The 26597-nt window shown below is 46.0% G+C and overlaps 1 protein-coding gene across 5 annotated transcripts; it reads left to right on the top strand.

Moving 5' to 3' along the window:
- Positions 1-1072: 1072 nt before the first annotated feature.
- LOC118143628 (uncharacterized) lies at positions 1073-26597 on the top strand. 5 transcript variants are annotated; one of them, XR_013523882.1, is made up of 4 exons: positions 7550-8443; positions 11557-11767; positions 12497-12734; positions 15079-26597. XR_013523882.1 is itself a non-coding variant. In XM_078342463.1 (3 exons), exons 1-3 carry the CDS (start codon positions 8282-8284, stop codon positions 11734-11736), a joined length of 423 nt encoding a protein of 140 aa, XP_078198589.1. In that variant the 5' UTR covers positions 7550-8281; the 3' UTR covers positions 11737-26597. The 5 variants fall into 5 exon arrangements, 3 of the variants coding, with proteins under 3 accessions (XP_078198589.1, XP_078198587.1, XP_078198590.1); XR_013523883.1 differs by lacking the exon at positions 7550-8443 and adding exons at positions 1073-1488; positions 9097-9177 and having other exon boundaries at positions 11557-26597; XM_078342463.1 differs by adding an exon at positions 9097-9177 and having other exon boundaries at positions 11557-26597.

The raw sequence follows: 26597 nt of genomic DNA, 5'->3' as shown, positions 1-26597 counted from the left end.
ATGTAAAAACATGCTGTACCCCAACCACCTTGGGTACATGATCTCAGGACCTCCTGAGGGCTGTGTCATGGGCCATGGTCACTCATTTGGCTCAGAATAAATCTCTTCAAATATTTTACAGAGTTTGACTCTTTTCGTCGATGGTAGTTCACCAAATCAGCCCAGAATTTGGGCAGAGTTTATAATCATATGTAAGGGTTTGTCCCCTCTGTGGTTTTCTCCGTTCCAGGATTTCTTCATAACTTTTTAGCTGTTCCGCCAGCCTAAAGTTTGTCATCTGATACATCAAGCCGGTAAGACTGAGGTTTCCAGCTGCACTGAGCTCTGTGTGGATTAGCGGGGACCTGGAGGCCTAATGCTGAGCATGGCAAATCTTACGCACTGTCATTCCTGATTCTCATGGCCTGACTCCTCTCTAGTTACTGCCTGCTTTTGGTCATGCTCCAGTGCCTGTAATCAACCTAAAATAATAATAATAATAATAAAAAGGTCAGACTGTAGTTTAAAGAGAGTTTATTTAAGTGCAAAGATTGAGAACAGGCTACCCAGGAAGCCCAGATTTCAAAGAACAGAAGTCAGTGCTCCAGAGTGTAGAAGTTAGGGATCACTTCCATGGGCAAAGTTTAGGGTGGTTTAACAAAATTTCAATATCTTTCTATGGAAGACTTAATGTGTAGTTAAAATTCAATGATGTAATTAGTCCAGGTGGTATGTTTTTTTCAGGGAAAGGTGTGTTTAACATTCCACACTGAAGCTGTAAACTGTTGTGGGGTCTTGGGTGCCATCTGGTCTGGGTTAGCAACTGGATAATAAAGACAGTTAATCTATAACAAAGATCAGTGATTGGAAGGGGGGAAGTCTGGTCTCTGGTCTCTCCTAGGCATTTACAGGACAAAAGCAAGGAGGAAGAGAGTTAAGCTTTAATCTAAGAAGCAAAATTGCAAACATGCTACTGTCTCTAGGGCTTAACTTCCTCCTTTGGCAAAATAAATCTAGAGGCTTCTGAAATTTTATTTTAAACTACACATTTTTTTGTCTTTTTAACTACTATGATCAAATTTTATCAGTGTTACTTAGCAATAAATCATGAATGTTTTTCTGTCATTAAATATTCTGTAACATAATTTTATTGGTTTCATAGGCCATTGTATGGTCTATGAGAATTTACTTTACCTATTATTAGACATTTAAGTGTTTCTGTTTGTTTTAGTAAATAATGGAGAACAAGAAGATCCCAATGGTTACCAGGTGGCTGCCAACTGCCCAGGTGGGCAACACTTCCCTGCATGGTTCTGGCATCACTCACACTGCATTGTGCAGGAGCACCTCTGGGAGCACAGCCGAGGATATGTGTAGTGCTCCCTGTGCCGCATTGTGCTATGGCCATGGCTGGCAGCCCCTGGGACCCTGTCAGGGAAAAGGAGGACATGAAGTCCCATTCCAGACTCCAAGAGAGGGTTCTTGGATCTCAACAAGAAAGAATTCCAGGTGAGTCTATAGAGTCATGGGAAAACAAGGTTATTAAGAAAGTAAAGGAATAAAACAATAGCTACTCATAGGCAGAGCAGCCCTGAGGGCTACTGACTGGCTATATATATATATAATTGTGTGTGTGTGTGTATATATATGTGTGTATATATATATATAATTATTATTTTTTTTAATCCAGAGTCTCACTCTGTCTCCCAGGCTGGAGTGCAGTGGTACGATCTCGGCTCACTGCAACCTCTACCTCCTGGGTTCAAGCGATTCTTCTGTCTCAGCCTCTGGAGTAGCTGGGATTACTCCGGATTAGCTGGGAGGAGGTGTACGCCACCACGCCTGGTTAATTTTTGTATTTTAGCAGAGAAGGAATTTTACTGTGTTGGCCTGACCTGGTGATCTGCCTGCCTTGACCTCCCAAGGTGCTGGGATTACAGGCGTGAGCCACGGCACCGGGTCTGACTGGCCATTTTTATGGTTGTTTCTTGATTAAACGAGGGGTGGATTATTCATGAGTTTTCCAGGAAAGGGGTGGGCAATTCCTGGACCTGAGGGCTCCTTCCCTCTGCAGACCATATAGGGTAACTTCCAGACACTGCCATGGCATCTGTAAACTTTCATGGCGCTGAAGGGACTGTCTTGTAGCATGCTAATGCATTATAATTAGTGTGTAACGAGCAGTGAGGAATGACTCGGTTTTGGCTTCCGTGCCATCTGGTCTGTATTAGCTGATTTATCAGCAAGGTCTTTGTGACCTGTATCTTGTGGTGACCTCCTGTCTCATCCTGTGACTTAGAATGCCTAACTTCATGGGAATATTGCCCAGTAGGTCTCAGTCTTATTTTACCCTGCCCTGTTCAAGATGAAGTTCAAACGCCTCTGGTTCCAACGCCTCTGATACTTTTAGGATCCCAGTGACAATGTGAGCTGAAGACTCAGAACTAAATATCTTGTTAATACTGAAATTGTTAGTCATGTCCTAATTATTTGTCACAGATACATAGTCTATCTACAGCTGGGGTTGCTGAGGGAAGCGTAGATTACACACATTTCTTTTTCTATTCATTTCCACTTTGTGCCTAGGTACTGTTGATGAAAAAAGTTAAACTCTGTAAAATATTGTGACAGATTTATCTGAGCCAAATATGAGTGTCCATGGCCTGTGACACAGCCCTCAGGAGGTCCTGAGAACATGTGCCCAGTGTGGTCGGGATACAACTTGGTTTTATGCATTTTTGCAAGGCATGAGACATCAATCAAATACATTTATGAAGTACACTGGTTTGGCAAAAGGCGGAACAAAAACAGGGGCTTACAAGCTATAGGTAAATTTAAACATTTTCTTTTTTTTTTTTTGAGATGGAGTTTTGCTCTTGTTACCCAGGCTGGAGTGCAATGGCGTGATCTCGGCTCACCGCAACCTCCGCCTCCTGGGTTCAGGCAATTCTCCTGCCTCAGCCTCCTGTGTAGCTGGGATTACAGGCACGTGCCACCATGCCCAGCTAATTTTTTGTATTTTCAGTAGAGACGGGGTTTCACCTTGTTGACCAGGATGGTCTCAATCTCTTGACCTCGTGATCCACCCGCCTTGGCCTCCCAAAGTGCTGGGATTACAGGCGTGAGCCACCACGCCTGGCCAATTCAAACATTTTCTAGTTAACAATTGGTTGAGGTTGTCTGAAGACCTGGGATAGATAGGAATGTTCAGGTTACAGATAAAGGATTGAGGAGACTGAGTTTTACTCTGCAGACTTAAGAGAGAGCAGGTTGTAAATTGTTTTTTATAGGACTTAAAAGGATGCCTGGCCTTTAGTTGATTATCTCATGGATCTGGGAAGGAAGGAAGAAAAACAAAGGGGGAAGCGGATTCTCTACAGAACGTGGATTCTTCCCACAAGACACTTTGCAGGGCACTTTTAAGGTGTGGCAAGGAAATATATTTTGGAATTATTATTTTTCCTTGTATTATAATGTTATACCAGAGTCAAATTGAAAAGTAAGTCACAATATATAGGATCCAATAAAACCCATCTGATGAGAACGTATGGTTTGTAGGGCATGACGACCTAGACCCTTTAGGTCTAGGGAATTTGGGCAAGATAAAAAATCAGAGGTTAGTGCTCAGTGCTTTTGTCTCTTGTGATCTCTTGCCCATGTCGGATCACACTGGCCCTTCTTCCACTGCTCTCAGGACTTGCTGCAGTCAATTGGCAGACATCGTGTAAGCCTCCCTGACCAGAGACGGCAGCTTGGCAACAGGGTATTTACAAAAACTTGCCTAGTGAAGAGGAGAACATGCTTTACTGCTGATTTATATTTAGGAAAACCTTCCCGCGGGGTAGAGCTTGTGTTAGAAGAGAAGGCATCTTCACAATAAATTACTTAGTTGCAGTTTCTTTGCTGACCTGGATATTTTAGAGATTCTTAGTTTGCTTGAAAAACTATTAGATATAATGAAACAAAAAATTATTTATACTCTTTTCTAGGATAATATTTTGACTGAAATTTTATACACAGGATTATAAAAATAAAAATAAAATCCCATCTGTTGGAAGGAAAGGAATAAAAAGAAAGAAAGAAAACAGAAAGGGATAGAAACGAGAGAGGAGAGGAAGGAGCAAGGGGAACGGAAAGGAAAGAATGAAGGCCTGGAAAGAAGGGAAGGAAAAGATGAAGAGAGAGAAGTAACTCCCATGGACTCCTGGAGTTACCCAGCTTTGTCTTCTGGGTGGGGGCAGCTGGGGTCCCACAAGCAAAACCCTTGATGTGCTGCTATCTTGTGTAATGAGTGTTAATATTGCATTCTTATGAGTGATCAAAATTTTAGAATGTTAATCCCTCATAGACACAGTTTTAGATCTTTTATCTCTCCATCTGTCAGCAAAAGAACTGGCAAGGGTAGTGGTGAGTCATATGATGATAATTTCTTCTAGCCTGTGTCATTTCCCTGGCAATGTGAATATCACAGACATTCTGTCTGCTTGGGCAAAAGTTTCTCTTTATGGCCTTTTATTATTATTTTTAGTAAACATTACATACCCAGAATGAGTTCTTAGGAAGAACTGAGGATTAACTAAGATTGGCTTCATCTATCCTGGGTCCTGTCAAACGTGGATTTATCCTCCTCATAAAATAACATGGAAAAGAAGAATGATAGGTTGGTCACCATGGATCTCACCAATGTAAAATTTATTGTGGCCAGGCACGGCAGCTCACACCTGTAATCCCAGCACTTTGGAAGGCTGAGGCGGGTGGATCACCTGAGGTCAGGAGTTCGAGACCAGTAATCCCAGCACTTTGGAAGGCTGAGGCGGGTGGATCACCTGAGGTCAGGAGTTCGAGACCAGTAACCCCAGCTACTCAGGAGGCTGAGGCAGGAGAATAGCTTGAACCCAGGAGGTGGAGGTTGCAGTGAGCCGAGATCATGCCACTGCACTCCAGCCTGGATGACAAAGTGAGACTCTGTCTCAAAATAAATAAATAAATAAATAAAATTTATTGTTAGTACCACCAAGCGGGTACCCATGGCTTTTTTGGGTTCACAGATTCTTCAGACATTTACCAGCTACCACCAAGATAATACCTGCTGGTATCACTGACATGGGCAGCACAGAGGAGCAAGGCCAGCTAAGGTTATACATAACGACGAGGGTTAAGTCTGAAAACAATACTCCCATAGTTGAGTTTGCAAAACCTTTTCCCGTCACCGTAACAATGACTTTGTCCTGATTCCTGAGGTATTTATCCTTAAGAACTTTAGCCACAACTTCTTCTTGTTATGCTTTGTATCTTGTGATATGTAGCACTGGGAAGTATTCAGATGGATCCAGGGACTCCTGGTATGTTTTCCAAAAGGCATCCTACATGCCCTCTTCGGGTTTGCTATCTGTCTATAAGTTAAGTGGCCTCATTGTATAAAATCCAATGCCTCTAATGGGGGTCAGGCGGAGTCGTTAAGAGTGTTGACTCTGGAGCCAGACTGCCTGGTCTGCAGAGCAGCTCTGTTACTTACTAGTGGTGTGAATAGGCTAGTTACTTCAACAATATGTACCTCAGTTTCCTCATCTGTAAAATAATAATAATATTAGTGTTGTTAAATGAGACAAGACATTTGGAACTCATTAGGGTGCTTAATATATCACAAATGCTCCATAAATGATAGTGATATTATTACCATGTTATCATGCAACCTATTTCTTGTAACTTTTTTTTAAATCACTTTCAGACATTAAAGCAACCCGAATTTTTTTTTTAAGGGGGAGTTTTGCTCTCGTCAGCTTTAAGGCTGAAGTGCAGTGGCATGATTTTGGCTCACTGCAACCTCCACCTCCTGGGTTCAAGCGATTCTCCTGCCTCATCCTCCCGAGTAGCCATTACAGGTGGCTAATTTTTTGTATTTTCAGTACAGACAGGGTTTTGCTATATTGGCCAGGCTGGTCTCGAACTCTTGACCTCAGGTGATCTGCCTGCCCAAAAAGCAATCCAAATCTTAATGTCGTCCTATTACGGTTAGTGCTATTTGATAATAAGGAATTCTTGCCTGGCTCAAAGCCACAAAAATATTTTCATATGCTATCATCTGGAAGCTTTGTTCTTTTACCTTTCACATTTACATCTATAACGCACCAAGAATTATTTATGTGCACAGCATGAAGAGGGGCTGATTTTCATTTTTCCAGTTGACTCTCCAACTGGCCCAGCATTATTGCCTTTACTCATCATTCTGCGCTGCCAACTTTGTCATAAGTCAAGCGTGTGTGCCCATGGGAGTCTGTTTCTGTTCTCTAGTCTTTCCTTTGGTCCATTTGTCTATATTTACCCCAAATACTGTTTTAATTGTTGTACTTTTACACTTAGTCTTGAAGTTGGATGGAAAATTCCTACTACTTGGTTCTTCTTTAAGATCGTCTTGGCTATACTAGGTCATTTGCAATGCCATATACATTTCTAAATCCACTTGTCAGTTTTCTTTTTTTAAAACCCTTCTGGGATTCTGATTGGGATTGTTTTGACTCTGTAGATCATTTTGGGGAGAACTGACTTTTTATAATACAAAGTCTTCCAATTATTGTTTATTTAGGACTTTTAAATTTTGTTTCAATACTGCTTGACGGCTTTTTCTGTAGTGGTTTCGCACCTCTTGCATTAGATTTACTCCCAGGCATTTGAATTTTTAAGGCTATTGTTTGTAATTGTTGCTGGTGAATAAAAATACAATTTGCTTATGGACTAAAAAAGACAGCACTTCAGAGTGTAAAGGTGAGCCATAGACTGGAGATACTGGCAGCGCTTTTATCTAGAAAGCATAAAGAGCTCCTGCTAGAGAGAAAAAAACACAGTTGAAAAAATGGGGAAGAGTCCTGAGGTGATTCTTCACCAGAAAGATGTTGGGGTGGCTAACAGCTACGTGAAAATTGCTCGACATCCTAAATTCTCAGATAAATGCAAATCAAAATCACACAGTAAGATTTCCCTGCACATCCATCAGAAAGGTAAATTTAAAAAGAATTTCAATACTAAGTGTTGGCAAGAACGTGGAGTAACAGTGTAAACTGGCATGATTTTTATTTTGTGCTTTCTTTTTTTACAGCATTTATTTATAGCAGCCTTTATTCTGTCCATGCAGAGGGGAAGGGTTGGTGAGGCAGAAGGGGTACAGAGAACCCCACAGAGGAGGAGCATGCTCTGGCGGAAAGAGCATCCGGAGGCCGGGGGGTGGGGACACTGGGGCACAGACGGCAGGCTGTGGGGATTGGCGAGGGGCTGGCTTGGTTCTCAGAGATCACGGAGGCGGAAGCCCGCCCCTGCAGAGTGGACCAGCCCCCGGAGCCCCAAAGGCGGGTCTACCCCACGCCGGGCCGCTTGTGGCGGTGGTCCCGGCTCCACCTCGGGTCTGTCCCGTCCCCATGCCTCGGGGGGTAAGCCAGAGGCGAGCCCCTACTCCCCTCGGTGGCGAAGGTACTGTGCAATTCATCAGGTTTACATTAAAAATAATACAAATAACAATACAGAATTTAAAAAGCCTGTCTCCCATAAGCCCGAGACCAGCCCGCCCGGCGCCCCGCGTGAGAAGCAGAGGCGCGGGTCGCCTCCCGGAGCGGAGCGAGAGTGAGGGCCTGGTTGGAGCCGCAGGCTGGCGCGAGGGTGCCCGGGCTGCTCTCGACCGCGGGTCTGAGACTGCCGCCGGCGGGACGGGCCGGTGTGGGGGTGCCGGGGACGCCGGCGGGCCGGGGCTGCCCGCCGATCCCGCCGCTCTGCGCCGCCTGGATCGCGCTGTTTCGGAAGAGGCCTCGGGCGGCAGGAGAAGCGGGCAGGCTGGCGCTAGCGCTTGGTCTTCTCCGACCTTCCAGGTCGCCGGGTGCAGCAGGCGTGTCGCCCCCGCGGGAGCTGTGCGGTCCGCGTGGCTTTGAGTATTGACCCGAGGTGGTTCGCCTTGAGCCTCCGCAGGGAGCACGTGCAGCAGCGGCGCAGGCGCGGGGGAGAGCGCGGACGCGCCCACCACGGTGCAGCGGCCCCTTCGAGGCCACAGGTCGCTCTCCAGGCGGTGCCGGCGACGATGGAGTCGGCGCCGCGCCGAGCACGCTCGGCAGGGCGGCTTGGGCAGCCCGCGGCTGACGCTCGTGCAGGCGAGATCGACCTCTGCCCCCGAAGGCCCTCGGGCTGATCGTGGCTGTGCGTGGTGCAGGGTGCCCGGCAGTCCAGGGCGTGGGTCGGGGGGATATCCCCAGAGCTTTCGCAAACGTCCTCTCGAGGCCTTTGAGGCGCCCCCCACCATCTGGCACGTGAGTTCAGCGACCTGATGGCGCCATGTAACCCGGGTCTCCAGCCGCCCTCAGTGGCACTACTTCTCTTTGCGGACACAGCACCCGGGGAGGACACGCGGGACTCGGTGCTGCCGGACAGCAGTCCTGCAGGAGGAGCCCTTAGGCCTCTCCTCGGAGTGAAGGTGGCAGAGCGGCAGGTGCGTGGCGGGGAGCGTTTTCCCCGAGCTGGTCCTGGGTTAGCAGGAGCTCCTCACGGCTGCACAGGGCGGCTCCGTTCAGGTTCCCCACCCGGGGCTGCTCCGGCGGCTGCCAACCTGCCCACCGACACCGCCTCCTGGGACGCAGGCCCCTGAGCTCCGGCCAGCTGTCTGCGGCAGTTCAGGTAGAGGTTCTCGCCAGTGCTGCGGTCTCAGGTCCCCGTTTCTTCCTCCAGCGCCTTCTCCACGGTTGGAAGCGCAGGACGCGAGACACTTCTGGATGAAAAGGTTGAGATGGCGCTGGCGGATGATGGTGGCGACTTTTGCCCCTAACTCCTCAGGGATAATGGGTCTCTTTACACTTTGTAAGGATGGACTGGGCGAGTCGCTTCGCGGTGACCGTCGTGGTGCTGGTCTTGGACGCCACCCCAGACGACCTACGTGTCTCAAGCAGCTGGCTGAGGGGCTTGGAGCCGTTGGAGGCTGGCTGCCGCTAGCCACGAGGGTCTTCTTGGCACCTGTAGGGGCTGCAGCCAAGCGGGGTTTGGGGATGTGGGCGATCCTCTTGTAGGGAGGACGACGTCTCTGCCAGGCTGGAGACGGCCTGCTGCCTGCTCACCAACTTCCTCTGTGCCTTTTGGGCCCTCTTGTAGCCTCCTCCTGAGCTGTCTTGCCCGCCGGGGCACCACGAGACTCCTCCTCCAGGGCTCTGCCTCCTGGCCTTGCTTGGAAAGGTGAGATCATCCTCTTCTGAACGGAGTGAGGAGACCCGAAGGCTTCTTCCTTGGGTGGCTGAGGGCCAGCCGGCCTTTGTCTTCCATGTTGAGGCTGGTGGATCTGTTGAAGATCCACAGGTATTCCTCCAAGGGGTGGGAGTGAAGTACACCTCTTCCTCTAGGGCAGAGTAATCCACATCCTGCCCCCGCTGGAGGAGTTGGAGGAGGAGTGGGGGGAGGAGGAGAAAGGGGAGGGGGAGGTGGAGGAAGGAGAAGGGGAGAAGGGGGAGGAAGAGGAGGAGAAGGAGGAGAGGAGGGGGAGGAAGGGGAAGGGAAGAGGGGAGGAGGGGAAGGGAAGAGGGGAGGAGGGGAAGGGGAGGAGAGGAGGAGGAAGAAGGATATAGGCTAAGGAGGTGGGTGGGGAGTCCTTGAGCCACCTGGGCTACCTCTGAGCCTCCCCAAGCCCAGGCTAAAGACAAAGTCTGAGTCCCATCTGAGGCTGGGAGGGCTGGGGGCCACACCCTCAGCGCCACCAATTCTGGGACCTCCTCCTCTCTCTCTTCTGCAAAGGGGTCAGGGTGGTTCAGGGCCTGCTTCTTCAGCTTGGGGCTTCCTGGGAGGCATCCAGCAGGCCTTCCACTCCACCGGCTTCCCCACAGGAGCCTTCGTGCCCTTCCTGGCTAGGAGAGATAGAAGAGCAGATGGACCTCTGGCAGGTCAGGCCTCCCCTTCCCAAGTGGGTGAAGATGGCTTTTTCTTGGTCTCTTCCCCACACTCTGCCTTGCTGCGGGGGCTGCTGGCCTGCAGGCCCTTCTTGTCCACACCAGGCATCTCCCAGGGCCGCCCTCTGCCCTTGTCCTTGGTCTTGTCCTCCTTCTGGACACTGTCTTTGCGGCTGCGGTTCCGCTTTTCTTCCCCTTGGGTTTCCCCTCTTTCGGGAAGCCCCCATCCTGCCAGAACAAGCCTGGGGAAGTGCACATGACCGTGGACTCCCCAGCGGCCCAATGTCCCCAACGTGCTGCAGGGCTGTGTCCTTGGTCTCCTGCAGGCTGCCCGGCTCGCCTCTAGACCCTCCTTGGAGGAAGGCTGCCTGGCTGCCTGGCTCTCGGGGCTGGCCCTGGCTTTGAGGGTAGGGGGAGGTGGCCATGGCAAGCTCAGCGGCGGCATTGCAGCTGCCAAAGGGGTGTCAGGGCTTCTTGAGAGAAGGGTAGAGGGCTGACTGCTGCAGGAGCTGGGGTGCTCCATGGCCCGCTGAGCCTGGAAGCCTGGCAGGCTGAGGTGCCAGGCCGAGTAGCTTGAGAGCAGCCTGGAGTTGTCCATCACCTAGCTGCCTCTAAGGACGGGGAGGCTCAAGCCCACTGGGGCTGGCTCAAGGCCTTGGGGACCAACTCCAGGGCATCGCGCCCCCTCTGCCTCTGCCTTGACCCCTGTCCAGGGAGGCCAGAGAGTACTTGCTGCCAGCCAAGCAGGGGCTTCCAGGCAGTGGACACTGGGGCTGTAGTCAAAGGCCAGAGGAAGGCATCCTGGACCAGGCCCTCAGTGGCACCTGCGTGCTCCAGACGTCGCCAGCAGCTCCCCTTACTGGGCCGGGCCTACTTCCCGTGATAAAGGAGATAGAAATTATTTAGGTAGATAGTTAGGGTGAAATAGTCCCCGCAAAAAGTTTCTTTTAAACAAAAAAGCAGCTTAGAAATTACTTTCTTTTTAACCACACACATTTTAAATAAATTACTTTTTTCTAACAAAGAGCAGCCTGGAAGATTGGTCTATAACACACAAATAAGCACTCCAGCACAGAGGGGGTAGCTTCCTGAGTAATCACCAAACTCCACATACGTACACTGGGTCCTAGTGAAAACAGTAGGCCTTAATGAGCACATTTCTTTCCCTTTTTTTGGGCACGCTAAGATAGGGAAGCTGAAAGCCTACATGGGTAAGGGCTAGCAGCTTGCTGATAGAAAAGGGGTACCTGGGGGCCAGAGGCTCCATTTTCCTTTTCTCATTACCACTCGTACAGTAAAAAACCAGGCAATACTGCACTGACCCTGTAAAAAAACTCATCTGCATAATAAAAGATGAGGGTGGGGCTGCCAGTTTCTTCTTTGCACTATGCAAATAACACATCTGGTTCAACCAATCTTTCATGCCCCATGTAAATTAGACACCGCCTTCTCAAGCTCATCTATAAAGTCTGCATTTCACTGTGGAAGTGGCAACCCTTTTCTCCAGGACCCCTCTCTGGAGCTCTTTTTCTTTGGCCTATTAAACTTTTGTTCTAAACCTCACTCGAATGTGTCTTTACAGCTGTGATTGAGCAAAAATCCTGAGAGGGAGCTGATCCTGGAATATCCTCAGTGGCCATGAATGCCCTAAAGGCAATCACATGTGTTTTTACAGGACGGAGCTGGAAGGAGATTTAATACACACAGAAGAGGAGATGGCAGAGCCGCCGAGGAAGCAGAGATTGGCCACAAGACAAAGGCTGCTGGCAGCTCCCAGAAGCTCCTGCAGGCGAGGACTCTCTTACAGCCTTCGGACAGCTGTGACCCTGCTTCGACCCTGATTAGGGCCCAGTGATACTGACTTCGCATTTCTGGCCTTCAGAACTGTGAGAAAATAAATTTCCATTGTTTTAAGCAGCTAAGGTTGTAATTTGTTATAGCAGTCATAGGAAACACCATGCAATGGTGTGTAGATAATAAATAAAAATCAACTTAAAATAAATAAAAACTACTCTACACACAGCACAGATGAATCTGAAGACAGTCACCATGAATGAAAGAAGGGAGAGTTGAAAGGGAACTTACCGTATGATTCCAGTGACGCAAGGTTCAAAGTAGTCAAAACTCATCTTTATTATTAGAAGTCAGGATAATGGTCACCTTCCTGGAAGGGGCAGTGACTGGGAGGGGCATGAGGGGTCTCTGGGGCGTTGGTAATGTTCCCCCATTTAGATGCAAGGCTGTGCTCACTGTGATGGCTCATTGGATGGTGATCGTACCATTTATGCATGTTCTCTACGTGTTTCCCTTCAACAAAAATTTATTTTTTAAAAAAAGCCTGAAGGAAATCTGCTGCAGTCATATTGGATTTGTTTTCCCTCCCTGGAGTGGTGTCAGGGCTACCATCTGCTCTTTTATTGTCCTCTGCCCTTGCCTTCTGGGCCTATTCTGGCTTGGATTGTTTCAATCTGGTGCTGGTTGGCGCTTCTCCGTTATGCTGTGTGTATGTAGATGGTGTATGTGTTTTAGGGGGAGGGACAGTGTTCAGCTTCCCCCTGACCTACCCTTTATCACAGAGTATCCCCTCAAAAAGGGGTTTCTGTGTCTCCCTTTAGGCACACAGCAATCCACATCTACAACATCTCTTCAGGGTGGGGCTTGCCCTGTATGGCCCTGTGCCCTCCTCCAGCATCTGCTCTTCGCACAGGGGTGGCCCCTGAGACCTTCCAGGACCTGGGATGGATGAAGAAGCAACTCCCTCCTGCTCTTGGGCACACCCCACAGTGGGCCCTTCTCATCTTGCTGGCCTGGGTTCCTCTGGGGAACTTCCCACCTGCAGAAAGGATTAACCAGGTAGAGAGGCCAGTCCTTCTTCCAGGCACCTACAGTCTCCATAAATGATTCCTCTAGCTGCCCTCTCCTCTCTTGGCTTTGAGTAAGTGGGTGAGAGAAGCACCTCTTTGTTTTCTGTAAAAAGAGAAGAGAGAAGTCTCTCACTACCAAACTGGGCAAAACCACAGGGTAATTCGGTGACTCCCACCGCCACCCTTCCTCATTCCACTCCTACTGGTGAGGCAGGTGGAGGGCTGCTGTTGAGTCTCTTTCTTCAGTCCAAGGCTTTGGGACTGCATTCTTCATCCCCTTTCCAGCTCCCCATCCATCCCACTGAGAGACACCTCCATCTGGCAAAATCCTCCTTTATTTAGCATCCTTCAATTTGTCCATGTGACCTGATTCTTCCTGGATGCTGTACAAGGACCCAGGTGTCAAGAGGGCACTGATCTGGTTAACACATAAGCCACCTGTGGATGGCAGAGCTGATATAACACTGTAACATGCCCATTGGAACTTTGTGAGTTGCAGGTACCCACCCTTAGGCGCTGTGGGGCTGGAGCCCAAAAGTGCTCACCCTGGCTCCTGCACCTGCCCATCTGTAGGCTCCCTGTCCTGTAAGGGGTTTGAGACTGTGGTGGCCTAACCGACGAGCCACACCCCTATTGCAGGTCCTGTGAGGGGGGTCAGGGAACTCTCCTGTTTCATATTCACCTGGTAATTGGAGTAGTCACTTGTGCTTGCTACTTGCCTTTATCCAAAAGAAAATAAAAATGTGGAGCCAGGTGCCTGTTGAAGTTGGACTCCTACCGTCCCCTGGAATCTGGGGATAGGGCATTCTCTTCCTCAATGTTTACGTTTCAAAGAGATGGTTCCCAGGTACTTGAGAAAAGCATCCCTGGGTTGTAAAACTGGCAAGAAGCTTCTTTAGCTTTTAGAAAGATTTGCATAAATCCATCTGAAAAGGAGAGAGAAAGAATTTATGATGAGACATTTTCTTTTTTCTTTTTTTTTTTTTAAGATGGAGTTTCGCTCTTGTTACCCAGGCTAGAGTGCAATGGCGTGATCTCGGCTCACCGCAACCTCTGCCTCCCGGGTTCAAGCGATTCTCCTGCCTCAGCCTTCTAAGTAGCTGGGATTACAGGCACCTGCCACCACGCCTGGCTAATTTTGTATTTTTAGTAGAGGCAGGGTTTCTCCGTGTTGATCAGGCTGATCTTGACCTCAGGTGATCTGCCCACCTCTGCCTTCCACCTGGGATTTGACAAGAGCCATCACACCTGGTCTGAGGCATTTTCTAAAGTAAATCCTCTAAGCCTCAGGCCATTATTCTAAGAGAAGTAACTCAGGAGTGGAACGCCAAATGCCATGTGTTCTCACAAGTGGGAGCTAGGAGGATGCAAAGGAATACAGAGTGATATGATGGAATTTGGAGACTCAAGGAGGAAGGTGGGGAGTGAGGCATAAAACAATACATATTGGGTACGGTGAATACAGCTTGGTTGGCCTGCAGACTATAATCTCAGATTTCACCGCTATAGAATTCATTCATGTAACTGTGAAAGGACAATATCTTGGCCCCCAAAACCACTCAGAAAAACTCATGCTGGAAACTGCTTAGGGCAAACCTGCCTCCCATTCTACTCAATGTCACCCCTCCACTCATTGAGATAGATGCATATCTGATTTCCCCCTTTGGAAAGGCTAATCAGAAACTCAAAAGGAAGTACATCGTTTGTACATCACCTGTCTGTGACCTGAAAGCTCCCTCCCCACGAGTCTTCCTGCCTTTGCTTCAAGTTGTCCTGCCTTTCCAGAGCGAACCAATGTACTTCCTACATATATTGATGGATGTCTCGTGTCTCCCTAAAATGTAGAAAACTAAGCTGTGCCCCAACCAGCTTGGGCATGTCCGGACCTCCTGAAGCTGTGTGGTAGGCTCATCCTCAACCTTGGCAAAATACACTTTCTAAATTAACTGAGACTTGTCTCAGATCTTCTGGGTTTACATAACAGGAAACCAGTTGTATCAAAAGCGATTGAAGTAAAAAAATAAATAAAAAGTAAATCCTCTAAAGAACAAAGGTGGCAGGGGGTGATCTCTTTTGCTTCTCGCTCTGGAGAAAATTCGAGTTTTCTTTTTTTCCATTTGTCTCTCCCTTTACACCAGAGCCCGAAAAGGCTCCCACAGGCCCTTTTGTTTTGAGGTCTCATCCCTAGCTGGATGACTGGCTGAAAGCTTCACCTGACCCAACAGAAAGTTATACTCTTGGTTAAACTTGCTTGCGGCACAGCTTCCAGTGCAGGAAGGTTAGGGAAGGCCGGCACAGTTTTCTAAATCCTCCTTCTGCTCCTTGCTCTCCAGAGGCAAACCACAGACACCTGTCTCCACCCAGGCACGGTACTTGAATCCTGCAGTCCGGAGTCTTCATAGGAAGCTAGTTGCATGGGCACACACCTGCTGTGTGACAGGCTGTGATTGGAGCTGAGGACGTCAAGTCTTCGTGTTTGCGTGAGACACTGCTGACTGAACATCCCACTCCCGCTGCTGTGGGACTAGTTACATTTCCCAGTAGTGCTCAAAACTTAAATGTTCTCCAGCTAACATCAAACATCGAAATAGCAGTTACCTAACTTCACCTGCTGTTAATATTTTGTCACCTTTTCACTATCAGAAAGTATGTATGTTTGTATGTATCATTAACCAAAATCTAAGATAGGTCTCAGCTAATTTAGAAAGTTTATTTTGCCAAGGTTAAGGACATGCCTGAGGAGACACAGCCTCCAGAGGTCTGACAGCATGTGCCAAGGTGGTCAGGGCACAGGTTGGTTTTATACGTTTTAGGGTGACATGATACATCAGTCTATATGTAAGATATCAGTTTGGTCTGGAAAGGCGGGACAACTTGAAGCTGGGTGGGGGCGTCCAGGGCATAGGTAGATAAGAGACTGGTGGTGCATTCTTTTGAGTTTCTGATTAGCCTTTCCAAAGAAAGCAGTCAGATATGCCTCTATCTCAGTAAGCAGAGGGGTGACTTTGAATAGAATGGGAGGCAGGTTTCCCCTAAGCAGTTTCCATTTTGACTTCTCCCTTTAGCTTAGTGATTTGGGGGTCCCAAATTTGTTTTCATTTCAAAGTATGTTTGTTTATGTGTATATATGTGTCTATCTATATCATATGCTAAAAAAGTGCTGAACAATTTGAAAGTCATGTCACTTCACATGCTTCTTTTCAGAATGAAGTTCTGTATAACCACCACAATGGTTCCCCAGTTGCCTCGAATATATCATTTAAAGCTGCTTTTGAAAAATCCTGGATCCAATCATGCTTATACATTGAAACTGGTTTAATGACTGTAAATCTCTTGAAAGTATTCCTCCCGTCTAACTGAAGCTTTGCATCCATGGACCGACACCTTTCCAGCCCATCCCCCTCAACCACCCAACCCCTGGTATCCATCATTCTATTTTTCATTAGTATGAGGTCAACTTTTTAGATTCCACATATAAATGAGACCATGAGAGTTTGTCTTTCTGTGCCAGACTTATTTCAGTTAATATAATGTCCTCCAGGTTCATCCATGTTGTCACGGGCGACGGGATTCCCTTATTTTAATATGTCAGTTACCTAGATTTAGTTATTCCACAATGTATATATACCTCAAAACATTATGTTTTACACAAGAAATACATGCAGTTTAATGTGTCCATCTAGAAAGTAAAAAAAATGTCTTGTTCAATCTAATGTTTACATTAATTTTGTGATGGCTTAAGTGAGACTTTTGTTACATCAGCTTTAAACATTTTTCAAGCTGTAAATCTTATGGTAGAACTTTGAGTATTTTTTCTACCTTTATTTCTGTGTTTGAGCAGAACCATAATTGTTTCCTGAGGAAAATCTTCTGTTAAAACTATTCAAGAGCCTGTGTGTGTGTGTGTGTGTGTGTGTGTGTGTGTGTGGCGGAGTTTCGCTCTTGTCATTCAGACTGGCATGCAGTGGTGCGATCTCTGCTCACTGCAACTTCTGTGTCTCAGCTTCAATCATTTCTCCTGTCTCAGTTTCCTGAGTAGCAGGGATTACAGGTACCCACCACCACGCCCGGCTAATTTTTTGTATTTTTAGTGAGATGGGATTTCTCCATGTTGGGCAGGCTGGTCTCAAGCTCCCAACCTCAGGTGATCTACCCGCCTCTGCCTCCCAAAGTGCTGGAATTACAGGTATGAGCCACTGTGCCTGGCTCAAGGGCCTTTACAATTTTATGTCATTTGATCCACTGATTATACTTTATAGGAACACTGTTAGGGGGAAAATTAGACATGCAAAGAGTTATAAATAATGTTTTTAAAATATTAGTTATAACATAAAAAATAAATGATACAATTTAAAGTCAAAAAATTGGGAACTTCTTTTTATTTTGAGGCAGTTTCACTATTGTTGCCCAGGCTGGAGTGCAATGACACCATCTTGGCTCACTGCAACCTCTGCCTCTCAGGTTTACGAGATTCTCCTGTCTCAGCCTCCCCAGTAGCTGGGATTACAAGCATTCACCACCACACCCAGACAATTTTTGTATTTTTAGTAGAGATGGGGTTTCACCATATTGGCCATGCTGGTCTTGAACTCCTGACCTCAGGTGATGCACCTGCCCCAGCCTCCCAAAGCACTGGGATTATAGGCATAAGCTACCGACCCTGGCCCAAAAATTGAGAATTGCTTATGAAGCGTTTCAATTAGAAGGAATATGACACAATGACTAAAGTCATATTTTGGCAGACTATGGCCCAGCTTGGGAAAATGCTCATGATGAAATGTTTAAGAGTTAAAGTCAGGATATACATCTATATAAATATATATAAATGCAGATAATCCCTGCAAAACAATGGTAAAAGCTAAACATTTGATGTAGGAACAAAAAGTTTGAAGAAGCAAAAACAAAAATAGGCATTTTGCCTCCTCGGCCTGATGTTTGGGTAGATAACTAGAGCACTGTCATATGTTGTAGTATGTTCTTTTATAAGGGAAGAGAAGAATATGTAAGAACTAAGTTAGCAAAACAAGACCAATCATTACTAACCATTAGTAATATTGCAGTTTTGGAATTCCTCAGCAAAACCATGAACAATTTCTCATAGATTATTAAAGAACTAAATACAAAGTATCAGTCTTAAATCCAAATTATAATTGTCACCAGCAGAAAAAGTCACCACCAAATACTGGCAAATATTAAAACTGCACATAAAAAAATGTTTGTTAGAGATTTTCTAGAACTGAGGGAGGGGGAATTAAAAAAGAGAGCGAGGTTTTCTAGAACTGATGAAGAATTGTGATTTTTCTGTAAGTCTTGACTTTGTAGAAATTGGCGACAAAAGGTGAACTCTTAATTTCTAGATTTTGTCACAAAGGCTCCCTTTAAAAAAAAAAAAAAAAAAAGGTGTCCTGGTCAGTTATCTGTTGACGTAAGAGAATACTACAAACTACATAATTTATAAAGAAATGGAGTGTATTTTTGGCTCAAGATTCTGGAGGCCGAGAAGTCCAAGAGAATGGCACCAGCATATGGCAAGAATCATGCCATGATATAACGGCATCTGACTACGAGACAGAGAGAAAACGGGGGCCAAGCTTATCCCTTTGTTAGGAGCCCACTCCTGTGATATCAGCATCAGTCCATGTGAGTGGAGACTTCATGGGCTAATCACCTCTTAACACCTCACCTCTTATTCCTGTTACAATGGCAATTAAGTTTCCAAAACAGAAACTTCGGGGGTATATATTTAAACCACAGCATGTGGGAAAAAACCTTTATCATGGTCAGGTTTAATAAAAGTTTATCCCCCAAATAACTGAGAAGGGTTAGTTTTATTTTATTTGCAGACCCTCAAATACCAAGTTCAGTCTTGTAAGCCTTTTCTTTCCCTGGACACTGGGCAGGAGCTCAGAGGGGAGCATTCACAGGGTGCACTGAGGGAGAATGAGAGTGGGAGAGGTGTCAAGGTGCCCCAGGTGAGTAGGAACCTCATAGCACGGGAGAAAGCAGAGGAAATGCCCACCTTCAAAGAGCCAGTGACAGGAATAGACTGTAAACCAATGGGCTCCTCTGGAATGATCTGGGTCATTTGCACTCTCTGAGTAGAGGGGATGCTACCTGTGCTGGTGATGCTCTGTTCTTTTCCACCTGACCCCTCGGTTCACTCTCCGCTCTCTGCTATTCTTCTCTGTGCCTGGGATGCCTCCTCCTGTGGGCATTGTCCCTCCTGCTCTTATGCCGTTAGGTTTCCCCGAAGGGTTGGGCCAAGGGGAAGCACTGACTGATACGGGGTCAGAGAGTGGGAGGAGAGGAAAGTTGGGTTTGTATTTTTCTTTCTTTCTCCCTACTTTGGCATGGTTCTGGCAGAGAATGCAGCCTGTATGGGCAGATTCTTCTAGAACTCTAGCTTTCACCCAGGCTCTGGTAACACATTGCCTGGGATGATAAAGCTTCCCACAGTACCTCAGCATACCCTTTGTGTCCCTTGACCAGTCTGTGTAATCGTTCACTCCCTTTAAAAGTGTCTTCAAGGCCGGGCATGGTGGCTCACACCTGTAATCCAAGCACTTTGGAGGCCAAGGTGGGCGGATCACCTGAGGTTGGGAGTTCAAGACCAGCCTGACTAACATGGTGAAGCCCCATCTTTAAAAAAAAAAAAAGTGTCTTCAAAAATCCCACATGATTGTGAACCACTGGCATAAACCCTGAGTCTGAGTGACAGCACTGGGTTCCATCTGAAGAGACTTCTTTTTTTTTTTTTTTGGGAGATGGAGGTTTACTCTTGTTGCCCAGGTTGGAGTGAAATTGCATGATCTTGGCTCACCACAACCTCTGCTTCCCAGGTTCAAGCAATTCTTCTGCCTCAGCCTCCCGAGTAGCTGGGATTACAGGCATTCGCCACCACATCCGGCTAATTTTGTATTTTTAGTAGAGACGGAGTCTCTCCATTTTGGTCAGGCTGGCCTCAAACTCCTGACCTCAAGTGATCCACCTGCCTCAGCCTCCCAAAGTGTTGGGATTACAGGTGTAAGCCACCGTGCCTGGCCTGCAGAGACTTCTAAAGGGCATGATCACATAACTCACAGGTGGAACAGCTTACATTGATGGCACCACTTCTATGCTAGAAAGAAACTTGGCCGTAGGAAAAAATCTTCAAAGCATGATTATACTTTGTACACTTGGCTATTGTCTACCTGCCTTTCCCTGCTTTAAAACTAAAGGCTATTCTGGGAATCTGTGGGAGCTGTTACATCACAGGACTTGCTCTAAACCACTGCTCCTTCATGCTTTCTCTGTAGAAACTGGTATCAAGCAAGCAATCTTTCTTTCTCATAGAGAAGCAATGGAGTTTCTCCATGCAGTGGTGCTGCCTCTCCACTAAGCAAAAATGGAAATTATGTCTTCAAAAATAGGGCCTGTAGTCCTTCTCTACAGCATGCAGCACATTCATTTAGACACCTAAAATAAACTCAGTGTGTCTATGCAGAGCTAAGATGACCAGAGTGAAAAACAGAGAGAAGCTGTTTTTATTGGAAAACACTCTGATTTGTATGACGCATATTGAAGAGAAATTTCATTAACTGCTTCTCTAGGAAAAAGAAACGTTATTTCAGAAAAGGAAGGAATGGGTAACCAGCTCAATTGCAGTGGCATGACGTTTGGACCTCTGAATGTCTCTTTATGTAGAAATCCCAATTTAGCTAAAATTCCCACAAACAAAATTTGACCATTACCATCAATGACAACAAATATTGGATGTATTAATTTAACCCTGGATTCCCTAAGGACAGGGATTTGATAAAAGGGTAGCTCACTGAATTATGAGCCAACAGTCAAATTTAAATGGAGTTCGAAATAACAAAACTTGAGATTCTTTCGTGTATTTAATTATACTTTTATTGAATAAAGGGAAAGGCTAGAGATTTTGGTGACATTTAAGACAATAAAAAAGATATTTTCATCACTGCTGTATTTTGAATGTGTCCTCCAAAGTCCAAGTGTTGGACACCATCCCCAATGAAACAGTGTTGAGAGGTGGGACCATTTATAGGCGATCAGACCCTGAGGGACCTGCCTTCATGAAAGGATGAATGTTGTTATTGAGGGAGTGGATTCACTGTCTCTAGAGTGGGTTTGTGATGGATGTGAGTTGAGTTTGCCATCACTCTCTTGCCCTTCTGCTTTCCACCATGGGATGACACAGCAGGAAGGCCCTTGTCAAATACCAGCAGCATGTTCTTGGACTTCCCGATCTCCAGCACTGTAAGCCAAATACCTATCTGTTCATGATGGATTACTCAATCTGTGTGCTCTGTTATAGCCACCCAAATGAAGTAAGACAATCACTTTTACATGTCAAAGGTCAGAAACTACTAAAATTCAAGTAACGATGTGTAACTTTAGTTTGTTTTTGAGTAATATATAATAAAAGCCAAAGCAGCAATCACTTAAGCTAAAAAAAAAAAAAATCTCGGCTGAGTGGGCAACGTGTGTCTATCAGGACCCCAGCTCATACAGAGCTCAATTGGTGCTTCCATTCTGACTGTGTGAGGCACTGAAGCAGACAAATATGATGTACAGAAGGAAAACAAATGTAATATTCACAATAATCCATTCTAAATAAAATAATTTCCGTGAAATAAAAATGAAAACAAATAGATGGAAACACTTTATGTGTTAAATAAATTACATTTGATCTTAGCCAAAAGGCCGAGAAGCAATGTGTTAAATAAACATGCTGAAGTAAAATGTATGAGTAGTTACATAATTTTCAATAAGGTATTTGTGTTCATAATCGCAGAGTCAAAAATCCATCAGGCTGGAAAATAGTGGCATCAAAATGTCACAAAAACAGAGGTGAACATAAATCCTTACTTTTCTGAACTCCATTCCGTCCCACCATTTCTAGCATGAGAAAGAGCAGCACATACAGAGATACGAGGCTCACCCAGTGTATTAGCCTATTTTGTGTGGCCATGAAAGGAACATCTGAGTTGGTAATTTATAAAGAAAACAGGTTTGTTTGGCCCATGGTTCTACAGGTTGTATAGGAGGCATGGCAGTCCAGGCACAGTGGCTCGTGCCTGTAATCTCAGCACTTTAGGAGGCTGAGGCAGACGGATAACTTGAGATCAGGAGTTTGAGACCAGCTTGGCCGACACAGGTGAAACCCAGTCTGGTAAAAATATAAAAAATAGCAGGGCATGATGATGGGTGCCTGTAAATCCAGCTACTTGGGAGGCTGAGACATGAGAATTACTTGAACCTGGGAGGGGGAGGTTGCAGTGAGCCAAGATTATGCTACTGCCCTCTAGACTGGGTGACAGAGTGAGACTCTGTATCATAAACAAAAACAAAAAACAACCACAAAAAAGAAGAAGCATGGCACCAACATCTGCTTCTGGAGGAGGCCTCAGGAAGCTTCTAATCCATGAGAGAAGGCAGATGGGGAGTAGGCATGGCACGTGGAAAGGAGGGAGCAAGAGAGAGAGGAAGGCATGCCATGATCCTTTAAACAGCCAGCTCTCGTGTGAACTAATGGAGCACAAATTCGCTTGCTGTCATGGGGAGGGAGGGTACCAAGCCATTCATGAGAGGTCCGCCCCCATGACCCAAACACCTCCCACCAGGAACCACCTCCAATGTTGGGGATCATATTTCAGCATGAGATTTGAAAGGGACAAATATCCAAACAGTATCACCCAATGGTAAAGATTTTAGAATGGGGCACTGTTAGTACACAAATAGGTACAGAGTATGGAGGAAAAGATGAGCTATGTTGTACCGAGTTGAACTTTCATGTGGGCAAAGAGAGTAGCAAGGAGGTTGGTTAAGTACGTGTTAAGAAAATGTGTTAAAATGTATTTAAATTTTTATAAAATGTGTTAAGAGTGTTAACAGTAAGTGGAAAACTTGGGTAGAAAATACTGGAAATAAAGTCGAATCTGTTTTATGGTGGCAAAGACAGAAGGTTGCCCCGTCACATTAAAGATCAAGTGCCAAATTTGAGTGATCTGAGGATCTGTATACCAACCAGTCCATGGCCGTGTCTGAGGAAGGCTGTTCTCTGAGAGCCACAGGACCAGCTGCTGAGGTCAGGGTGCATATTGGCCTCAGGACGGTCCTTCCAAAGCCTGGCTAGCAGTCATTGGCCTGGCAGTCAATGTTGAGCCGTGCCGATCTGATTATATCCCAGTGATGTTGAAATTCAGACTGAGAAACTCAGTTTCTTGGGGAAATAGGATTAAGATTCATTTATTCTTGGGGGCTGAAATGGCCATTTTTAGACATTTAAAAGAGGAAGAAGCAGAGATAACTGGGGTGGAAGGCGCAGAAAGCAGCAAGCAGAGGTGAGGAAATCCCTCAGGCAGGGGAGACAGCATTGCCCTGGACTGCCCCCCTGTTTTTCTTTCTACTCCTTGAGTGTTCCATATGTATTTTCCTTTGTTACCACCCACATCTGTGGATAGTCTGTTTATTAACCCCGCCCACTTCCTCTACATGCTAAGCGTGAATGGTCTCTGCCACTCTCAGTAGGGTTTTCAAATAAACCTATTGACATGGATTAGATTCAAATCTGCTTGTGCATTATCTATGACATGCAGAGATCTAGGCATCATGGCAGGAACTTCTGCAGGATTGCTCATTAGCTTAGCAATATTCTCCCACACACCAGATTGAGATTTGTGCCTTGCAGAGGTGCAAATTGGAGTTACCAAGGAAGAGCTGAAATTGCAAATGTTTACCCCATGAATGCCAAGATTTCAGCACGCATGTGTGCCTGTGTATATTTATGTGTATAGTTATTATACACAGTGTTATAATACAGTAGGTATCGCCGACGGTAGGATTGTTGTCAATTTGAAATTTTTATTTCTTAAGTTTTCGATAGCATGTATTATTATTATATTTTAAAAAGCAACTGCTACATTATTCAAGAAAAAAGTAGTTGAGCCTTAATTGGAAGATCTATACAATTAATGTGGAGAGAGCCTGGGTTGATTAAGAAAATGTGCATCTGTAATTTATATAAACTGTGCCAAGAATTTTGCCCTGAGGTCTGCATACAATGTCACATAATGGCTCTGCTTGTCAACACCTGTGTGTATGCTCTCCTGGGGAGAAATTGTGGGAGAGTAGAAGTGGAAGAGAAGGCAACAGCAGGAGCTGGCTTCTTGGAGGGGTCCTTCCCTCTAACTGTGGCGGAGCCACATGTCGAGGGCGTCTGTCCCTGGAGGACAGGCACTTGCTGGCTCTCTTCCCTCTAGTAGCACCTTTTTTAAGACTTATGTTGGAACGCTATATATTAGAGTTAGCATAAAATAATGAAAATGGCCATCACGGTGAATGCCCCCTGATCTTGGGGACCAGCAATTTTCCTGTATGAGCTCCACATTTAAAATAACACGACCTCCCCCTACTCCAGGTTGTTTATCCTAGAAAAACTCCCTCTTCTCCCAACTTGTGCTGTGCTTTGTAAATCAGGTCCAGAGGAAGATAATATTTGGAAATATTTTATTCTCAGGTCTGACTTTCTTGGCTCATACTTGGTGGCAGACCCAGAACAGATGTCCTGTGGGCCCTGGGCCAATGGCTGCATGGCTGGCCGTCTGTGAGCCCTTACATCTTGGCTGAAGTGACAGCCACCTGACGTTTATTTTAGCAGGACAGTTTGGGATGAAGGAAAACTCACTAACTACTGTTTAACATTACATTTTCAAAGAACATAGAGTTTCTTTTTTTTTTTTTTTTTTGAGACGGAGTTTCGCTCTTGTTACCCAGGCTGGAGTGCAATGGCGCAGTCTTGGCTCACTGCAACCTCCACCTCCTGGGTTCAGGCAATTCTCCTGCCTCAGCCTCCTGAGTAGCTGGGATTACAGGCACGCGCCACCATGCCCAGCTAATTTTTTGTATTTTTAATAGAGATGGGGTTTCACCATGTTAACCAAGATGGTCTCGATCTCTTGACCTCATGATCCACCAGCCTCGGCCTCCCAAAGTGCTGGGATTACAGACGTGAGCCACTGCGCCCAGCCAGAACATAGAGTTTCATACTCGAGTATCGTTTCTTGGCCAGTCTAAGAAAAGACAATAATGGAAAGAGGAATGAATTGCTTTTCTTAGTAACAAGACCAATACTTACTGGAAGCCCAGGCCACCCTCCTCCTTTCACTTTAAAGGAAAAAAAGGGGTAAACCAAGAGGTGAGGGATCTGGGTTTGTGAGTACAGGACCCACAAACTATTCTTGGTGGTTAAAGAATGCCTTAGCATCCTTAGATGCTTACTGATTATGGGTGTCTGGAATTTGCTGCCAATACTGTGGGGAGCCAGAGTCTGCATCCTGCTGTGGGTGCTGAATTCCTGCCACTGTCCCCAGCAGTGCCCTGCACACACCTCCTACTCTGGCAAGACCACTGGCCTTCGCAAACACCAGGCCAGGATGTCCTGGCTGCGTTTCCCTGCAGCATCACCTGACGGAGCTCTGTTCAGCAACTGCACGCAGGCTGAGTCAGCCTGACCCAATTCTCTCAGAAGTAGCTCAATACTTTGGAATTCTGGAGACTACAGTATCACAGTCACTCATATGGCAGAATCGGATGTGTCCCAGGGGCAAGAGAGAGCCAAGTGTGGTTTCCTCAGCTTGCCAAGTGCTGGACAATGTGTTTACTCCATTACTGTGCTCCTGCTTTCTGCCAGTCATGGCAGGAAATAGTCTGTTGTGCTGGAGGTTTTGATCCACACTGGCCGACAGGAAGTGTTGCAGTGATGTTGCCAAAGGCGCCACAGGGTGCAGATGCTGGGGCTGCTCAAAATGCAGATTTTGTGGCATCTTAACAAGTTGATGTAAAATCAGAAATTTGGATGACTAGAAGTCCTTGAACATTCGAGAGTGAATCTTATCCATCATCCAGCGGGTGGAGGGACCATCAGTGGCTAGATGTAAATGGAAAGAGAGTGGGAATGTGCCTCATCGCAGCAGGATCTGACACAAAGGAGGTGGAGGGTTGCACCTGTGTTCTCATGATAAAGGGGGCTCCTAGCACCGAGTCATGAAGCCTCTCACTCCCAGCAGAAAAGCTCTTAAAGCTCTTGGCCCTAACGACAGTGCCAGGAGTCACAGCATGGCCATTGTCCTGAAACCCCAGTCACCTCTCCCTGCTGCCCATTTGGCCACAAGTGAGTGCGTCTCCTTGAGCATGGCTCTGCCCTGGCAGCCTTCTCAAGGGCTCTTTGGGCCAGCGGCCCTCCTCCCTTTCTTTCTCTCTTCCTTTCATACGCCATAACAGGATTTTTAAATGCTGCTGAATACCTTCAAGTTGCCATTTAATGTTTTTAAATTTAGGCTTCAATAGCTACTACAAAGGAGGGAATATCTGACAGATATCGACATTATGCTCCATGGGCTCTAATCCATGAATCAAATAAATGTATTGTTAATCTTCCAATGTGGTATCATTTTATTACTTCGTGACATAATTTCATTTGTTATTTATTTTAGATTTATTTGTGTTTTTGTCAAATAATGTGTCAAATAATATGATATCAATCCTTTGAATGTTGTGGGAATTTCCTTTCTGGCTTTATATTTTCTTTACATTGAAAGAAACAGACTTAGTTTACATTAATTCAATTTTCTCAAATGTTGCAAATGTGCTGATAAAGAATGTGTTTTTAGACAAATCCATAGAAACAAAGTATTAATAGATCGGTGGTTGCCAGGGGCAGGGTGTGGGTATGGTAAGAAGGGAATAGAGAATGACTGCTAATGGGTATGGGTTTCTTTTGGGAGTTACAGAATGTTCTGGAATTGGATAGTGCACAATTTTCTAAATACATAAAAAACATTTTTAAAAG

Source organism: Callithrix jacchus, chromosome 11, assembly GCF_049354715.1.
Source record: "Callithrix jacchus isolate 240 chromosome 11, calJac240_pri, whole genome shotgun sequence".
Taxonomy (NCBI): domain Eukaryota; kingdom Metazoa; phylum Chordata; class Mammalia; order Primates; family Cebidae; genus Callithrix; species Callithrix jacchus.
The sequence above is the reverse complement of the archived record's forward strand: the minus strand, read 5'-3'. Positions and strand labels throughout refer to the sequence as shown.